The sequence below is a fragment of the Canis lupus genome, chromosome 21 (genome assembly GCF_048164855.1).
Source record: "Canis lupus baileyi chromosome 21, mCanLup2.hap1, whole genome shotgun sequence".
Classification (NCBI taxonomy): Eukaryota; Metazoa; Chordata; class Mammalia; order Carnivora; family Canidae; genus Canis; species Canis lupus.
Window position 1 is genome coordinate 6,074,590 of NC_132858.1, and position 6,733 is coordinate 6,081,322.

Genomic DNA, 6,733 nt, shown 5'->3' on the forward strand with positions numbered 1-6,733 from the left:
CTCGGGCCGGCGCGCCAGACCTGACCCGGAGCCGCTTCCTAAGCCACGTCCCGGACGTCCCGCCTCCGCGGGCTCGGGAGGCTTATTGGCCAATTCAACCCAACATGGCGGCGCCCGGTACAACTTCAGGAGACCGCTCTCCTCTAGCCAATCAAAGAAAAACAGCTTCTGGGTCCCGCCTCTTTCAGCGGCGCCACTGGCCAATCAGACCACAGCGTAAAAGACGAGCGCGGAAAAGGTGAAACCAGCCGGCCCAATGGCAGCGTCTCGAAGTGTAGGCTCCGCCCCTCCGCGGACCGGCCGCTCGGCAAGGGAAGGAGCGGCGGCGCTTCAAGGTGGGTGTCCGGGCTCCGCTCTGGAGAGCCGGGCCTAGGCAGTGGGGCGTCGGGGGCGAGTGCGGTGTTCTCGGTGGCCCCGGCGGCCCTGCGGGTCGCCCCACTGAGGGCCGGCGGCCCGGGTGTCCTTCAGCGTGCAGCGGGCGGACCCGCCAGCCGCCGGCGCCAAGGCGCATGCCCCGCCCGCGTCCGTGGGGTCGGAGGTCATGGGGAAGGTCGGGGAAGGTGTCAGGCTGGCGGGCGCCTGGGCCCGGGGTCAGCGGTCAGGGGCGATGGGCCCACGGGGAGTCCCAGGTCACGGGACGGCCGCTCTGGAGCGTCGGCTAGATGCCAGGCTCTGCGCATGGACAGCCCCCTTGGTTCTCGTGATCCCCGTTTCACAGATGAGAAGACGCGCCGGATGACCTCGGCCGCCCAAGGTCACTCGGCAGGCGGGGAGACCGTCCCAGAAGGACCTTGATGGTGGGGAAAGGAATTTGATCGCGAGGGTTATTTAAGCCTTTCAAGGGTTTCCAGCGGGGTTGGACTGTGGGCCGTAACGGGAAGAGTCTGGCCCGGGTTCACGTCCTGGTCATCCCCGCCCCCACCCCCCGCCCCCAGTGTGTGACTTCGGGCAAGTTACCGGACTTGTCCGAGCAAGTCCTCCTCATCCGTGCCTGTGGGGTCCTTGTAAGGAGCAAATGACAGTGTGTGTGACCTCTGGCACAGTGCCTGGCACAGGGAGCTTTCAATGCTGGTGGCTGCTGGCAGTGTTTTTTGAAATAGGTCAGATCAGGGAAGGGGAGAGATGAGACAGGAGCACTGGTTGGGGAGAGAGGAGGGATGGATTTTAAAGGTTTCTTAGAAGGGGAGGTAGGTAGAACGTGGGTTTCACGGATACTCCCTGACTCTTAGCCCCGCTGAGCTGGGTCAGGTTTGGAGAGCTGGGAGGTGCCATACGTCGGGGCAGGGAGGCTTTCTCTGCCTGTTAGGAATGGGCAGATAGATAGAGAAGGTGACAGTGTCATGGAGATCAGGGCTCCCGCAGTGCCAGGGTTCCTGTGGGGACAGATCTGGGACCCACCCATCCCTCTCTTCCTTTTCCTGCCTGCAGATGCGCTGCCTGACTATGCCCACTCTGCTCCGGACCCTGGCCCAGGCTGCACGAGCAGGTAGGACCAAGGGAGCCTTTCCCGGGGTGTGGGGAGCCCAGTCTCCTGGCATGAGGCTGCAGAGACTGTAGCTGCACAGTGTAATCCCTCTCCTTCCAGGGCACCCCACTGGCCGGAGCCTCCACAGCAGCACAGTGGCAGCAACCTACAGTGAGTCCTGGGGCACCTGGAGCCTCAGGCTTCCCTGATCACGAACCTGCCAGAGGCAAGGGTGGAGGCCTACGTTCTAGTTGTGGCTTTGCCAGAGGCTCCCCCTCTCTGAGCCTCTGTTTCAACTCTGTAAAGATGATCAAGACTGAATATAATTCATGGGGATGGGGTCTGTCAGTGAGGGGGTGGGGAGCCCTCCCTGTGGCCACACAGTGTGAGTTCCGAGCTCCCCCATGTGGGACAGGGAGGGAGCTGCCAGGTGTGAGGCTTGGGTGCCTGTCCTCTTCACCAAAACCTTTAGGCTCCAGCCCCTTCCCTCCCGTGTCAAGTCCTGGGCTCGGACTGCTGCCTGGGCACAGGGAGAAGTGGACACAGACTGCCCAGAGCCAGAGCCAGGCTTTGTAGGGCAGTGGCTGAGGCTGGAAGGTTTGGTGAATGAACAAGCCCTTGTGGGGGGAGGGAGCCCAGCTGGAAGGAAGACAAAGCTTTATCTCTCTGAGTTGGATTCCCAGGGGACATGGGCACATGAGAGGCCCTGCCACAGCCCCTCTGCCCACCTCCCCTGCAGAGTTTGTGAACATGCGGGAGCCCTCGATGGACATGAAGTCGGTGACGGACAGGGCAGCTCAGACCCTGCTGTGGACTGAGCTCATCCGAGGTGGGCCCTGGGGGAAGGGGTCGGGCAGGCTGGGGGTGGGCACGGATTGTTAGGGAGGAGCGGCCCCCACCCACCATGCTCATGCTGCCCACAGGCCTGGGCATGACCCTGAGCTACCTGTTCCGGGAGCCTGCCACCATCAACTACCCATTCGAGAAGGGCCCTCTGAGCCCTCGCTTTCGGGGGGAGCATGCTCTGCGCCGCTATCCATCAGGGGAGGAGCGTTGCATCGCCTGTAAGCTCTGTGAAGCTGTCTGCCCTGCCCAGGTGAGCCCCTGACCCCTGCTGACCGCCACCCTGGCCCCTGCCACTTGAGAGGGAGGCTGCAGCCTGCTGCAGAGAGAGGGAAGTGGGGCAGCCTTGGACCCAAACTCTGGTCCCCCATTGGGTGTGTGTCCCAGGAAGGCCCTTTTCCCTCTCTGAGCCTTGTCAAGCCAATTCAGAGGGAGTGAGTCATCAGAGCAAGGCTTGAAGCCCTGAGCAGGCCATATGACACCTGTGTGTCCTGCCCTTGGGGATCTGGTCAGGGATGTGAAACCTAGGCTTGTGAGCCACCGGGTGGCATTGGAGGTCCCCACTTTTACCCTGAATGCAGCAGCAGTTTTGGGATTTCTGCATGTATGCGTGTAACCAGCTGCAGGGACACAGTTGAGGACCTCACTGCCCCTGGTTGCTGCTCCTCTGGGCCCCCAGTATTAGTTCTGTTGGAGGACCCCCACGGACCCCCCTCCCAGAGTTGGGGCCTGTTAGTATAGAGACAGATCCAGTTGCAGCATCTGGATGGCACAGGTGGCGCAATTGGTTGGGTGTCCAACTTGGTTTCAACTCAGGTCGTGGTCTCAGGGTCATGAAATCGAGCCCTGCATCAGCACTCAACACAGTCTGCTTGGATCTCTCCCTGTCTTTGTGCATATGCACACTCGTTCTCAAATAAATCATGAAAAAAGGAAGGAAAAGAAAGATCCAGTTAAGGCTCTTGGGCAGGCCCATGGACATCCCCAGCAGGAGCCCCAGCCGACATTGTGGTCACCCGTCATCCACACAGTGACTGCCCCCTCCCCGTGGCCGCTCCAGGCCATGGGCTGTGGCCTAGATGTCTCTGATCCTGGAGCACACAGAGAAGCCCCCAAACAGCCCTAGCAGTAATGGCCTCCGGGCAGTGAGCACCGTGGAGGGAAGGTGCTGTTCCAGCTTGTGACTTATTTTTACAGCAACCCTAGGACATAGAGGTTATTACCCCTTTTTATAGATGAGGAAACTGGGGCACAAAGAAGCCTACCAGCCTAAGGTCCCACTGAATGGTGGTATTACACTCCTGGGGACACAGGCGGGCTTTTGGCATACCCCTTTGAACATCCTTCCGGTTGTGGGAGGCTCTGGGCCTTCTTGGTGCTGGCACAGACCGCACCCAAAAACTGAGGGTGAGGGAGCTACCTTCAAGTCTGAGCTTTGCCCCTCACTTGCTGTGTGGCTTTCGGAAGCCCCTCAACATCTCTGAGTCTCTATTTTCTCATCCATGAAAGCGGGATAACTAGACATAAATGGGAAGGTTGTTGAACGTACCACCACCGGCAGTTGAGCAAGTACTGAGACCACCCTGGGGCTACGGGTGCTGCAGTGAACACAGCAGGCTACAGCCTTCCCCTCGGAGGACTTAGCCTCTCAGGCAGGAGATGCCATGAGTTGACAAAAGTATCATCTCGGGCTGTGGGACAGGGACCGTTTTGCAAAGGTGTTGGGAACAACTCATCAGGCTGAGGGTGGGTGGCAGGGTCTGCTCCGTGGCCCCGGGGCGAGCCCCCAGGAAGGGGCAGACGTGGGGCAGGAGCCGGCAGTAAGGGGCTCCCGGTGTCCCTCCCCAAGGCCATCACCATCGAGGCCGAGCCGCGGGCCGATGGCAGCCGCCGGACCACCCGCTACGACATCGACATGACGAAGTGCATCTACTGCGGCTTCTGCCAGGAGGCCTGCCCTGTGGACGCCATCGTCGAGGTGAGCGGGCCTGGGGTTGGGGAGGGGCCGGGGCAGGGGCCCAGCAGAGGGGCCTGATGCCACCGCACCCACACCCGCACCCGCCCACAGGGCCCCAACTTCGAGTTCTCCACCGAGACGCATGAGGAGCTGCTGTACAACAAGGAGAAGCTGCTCAGCAACGGGGACAAGTGGGAGGCCGAGATTGCCGCCAACATCCAGGCGGACTACCTGTACCGCTGACGCCCCCGCCGCCCAATAAAGAGCTCTGCCTCCCGCGCCGTCTCTGTGGTCAATCCAGCTGTCTGGGCTGGGACTGTGCGCCTGGCTGCAGTCTGCGGGGTCCTCCCCTGGGCGGGGCCTTCCTGTGGGACTCTGTGGGACCTGTCAGAGCCCCCTTCCCCTCCCACCCCCTGCCACACACACATCTTCCTTGGCATAGCCCCCAAGGCTTAACCTCAGGTCTGCTGTTCCCATAATCCTGGCTGTCCAGAGCGTAGGGCCTGGGCCTGTCCTGTCCTGAGGGCCACACACAGCTACAACCCTAAGGATGTAGGGTCTGCCAAGGTCTCAGGCAGAAGTACATTGAGTGGCAGAAATTCAGGAAGGCCAGGGCATCCTTGGGGGCAGGGAGAAGCCTGCTCTGAGGGAACAGTCACAAGGAGGTGACACAGGCCCTCCTGCTCCTGAGCTGGCCTTGCCTCATCTCCAGCCACATCCCCTTTCCTCCCCAAGTTCCCCAGACCAGGCTGCTAGCTTGGCTTCTGCTGCTCAGAACTTCCTGCTTTGCAATCCCAGCAGTGGTGCGGTTCCCTGTGCGGCCGGGTGCCAGCTCAGTGCGAATGGAGCCTCCAGAACCAGAATGGGCTGAGTGCTGGGCACTGTGGAACGGCTTCAGCATATCCCCAGCTGTAAGCAAAGCAGCTCAGAGAAGTGAAGGGACCTGCTCAGGATCACACAGCATGTGTCTGATGAAAACACTAGCTCAGGTCAGAGATCTGAGCGCTACCCTACCCCCCCCCCCCATTTCCAGAGGTACTCTTTATGAAACACTAACTTCCCATGATGCTTCATAGAAGAGAGAGGAAGGTGTTCCGTGGACCAGTGGTGGGAAATGCCCCAAGTGCCCTCTTTCCCCTGGGATAGGCACCGCATGTGAGCACAATCAAGGCTCTGAGAAGACTGGTAGCAAAGAACCCTAACCTTTCCCCAGCTCCTTCCCTTTTTTCATGACTTCTGACACCTAGGCCGTCTCCTGATGCTGAAGTGGTCCAGGAACTGCTTGGGCCCCCACAGCATAAGGAACGAAGTGCAGAGGTGAGAAGGGAGTGAAGGCCCTGAAGGGAAGACCAGAACCTGGGTAGTGTCTGTACCAAGCCCCTTGCAGGCCCTGGCAGCTGTGGGAGGCAGGAGCCCTGCAGTAATGAGACAGGCTTGAGAATCCCGTGTCACCTCTGATTTCCCAGCTAGAAGGAGCCAGCTCCATTGTGATGGAGCCTCTATTTGTACACAGATAAATAGAACACGTTTATTAAAAATGGGTCAGCTTATCCAGCTCCTGACTTGATTCTTTCCCTGACTTGTCAGAATCTTTTGTGTGTTTCAGGAGCCCGCCTCTAATGCCATTGTGGTTGTGGGGTTCTGGTTCCCCTGCACCAGGAAGTGTTGACCTGAGGCCTCCACTGGGACTCAGTTTCGTTGTGTTGAGGGCCTCCCCACCTGAAACGGACTTATGATGCCCTAGAAGTGGGTCCCCCCCTTTTCTGAACATGTTAACCTTGGCTGTGACTTTCCACCCCCAACTCTGGGGCTCCATTTGCCCACAGCTCCCTCCCCCTCGGAGGACCTAGCCATGTGGGGTTCAAGGATCACCAGAGGTGGGAGGCCCCTTGTCCCTGGAGGGTATGGGCCTGGCCCGTCCAAAGTGCAGGCAGCTGGACATTCAGGAGCCTCAGGTCAGAGGTGTTGGGACATGACCAACCATGGGGAGCTAACTAGAAGCAAAGTCACTGGAACTCCCCCAGGCGCAGGTGGAGCGACAACTACCCGTGGGTGCCCAGTCCTTGGAGTGCCATTGAGGAAAAAGGCTCAGATACGGGCAGCACCCACCCAAGGGCTCGAGCACTGGGCCTGGAGCCTAGGCCCTATCCTGGGTATAAAAAGGGGAGAATGCGCCCAGAGATAGGGGGCGCGCTGGGGACCCCAAGCCTCTGTTTTGGGGTCCCATCAGGGGTAGGCCCCAGGAGCCTTCTAGGTGGGGGGGACCGCCCCGGACGCCTCCCCGCACCGGCCTCCCGGCCACGTCGGCAGCGTCTCCGCTCGGGTCCCCCCGCTCCCGGCCGCGCGCCCCCAGCGGCCCCCCAGCCTCCGAAGACGAAGCCCTGCCTCCCTGGCGGCCGCTCGCGGGGCTCCGGGTGCCACCCCTACCACTTCCCCGGCCCGGACGGGACGGGGCGGGGCTTCCGTGG

The 6,733-nt window shown here is 60.8% G+C and overlaps 1 protein-coding gene across 5 annotated transcripts; it reads left to right on the forward strand.

Annotated features, from left to right (window-relative positions):
• The first annotated feature begins 237 nt into the window (after nt 1-237).
• On the forward strand, nt 238-4,544 carry NDUFS8 (NADH:ubiquinone oxidoreductase core subunit S8). 5 transcript variants are annotated; one of them, XM_072790186.1, is made up of 7 exons: nt 238-335; nt 1,429-1,486; nt 1,586-1,636; nt 2,205-2,294; nt 2,389-2,561; nt 4,158-4,286; nt 4,377-4,544. In XM_072790186.1, the coding sequence occupies exons 2-7, from the start codon at nt 1,429-1,431 to the stop codon at nt 4,506-4,508; spliced, it is 633 nt and encodes a 210-aa protein (XP_072646287.1). In that variant the 5' UTR covers nt 238-335; the 3' UTR covers nt 4,509-4,544. The 5 variants fall into 5 exon arrangements, with proteins under 5 accessions (XP_072646287.1, XP_072646289.1, XP_072646288.1 ...); XM_072790188.1 differs by lacking the exon at nt 238-335 and adding an exon at nt 392-797; XM_072790187.1 differs by lacking the exon at nt 238-335 and adding an exon at nt 548-754.
• Nucleotides 4,545-6,733: the final 2,189 nt, after the last annotated feature.

Coding starts and splice junctions, on each gene's coding strand:
- NDUFS8 (XM_072790185.1), top strand. CDS start 1,158: ATGGATTTTAAAGGTTTCTTAGAAGGGGAG. Junction 1,637..2,204: donor CACAGTGGCAGCAACCTACA/GTGAGTCCTGGG, acceptor CCTCCCCTGCAG/AGTTTGTGAACATGCGGGAG. Junction 2,295..2,388: donor GTGGACTGAGCTCATCCGAG/GTGGGCCCTGGG, acceptor TGCTGCCCACAG/GCCTGGGCATGACCCTGAGC.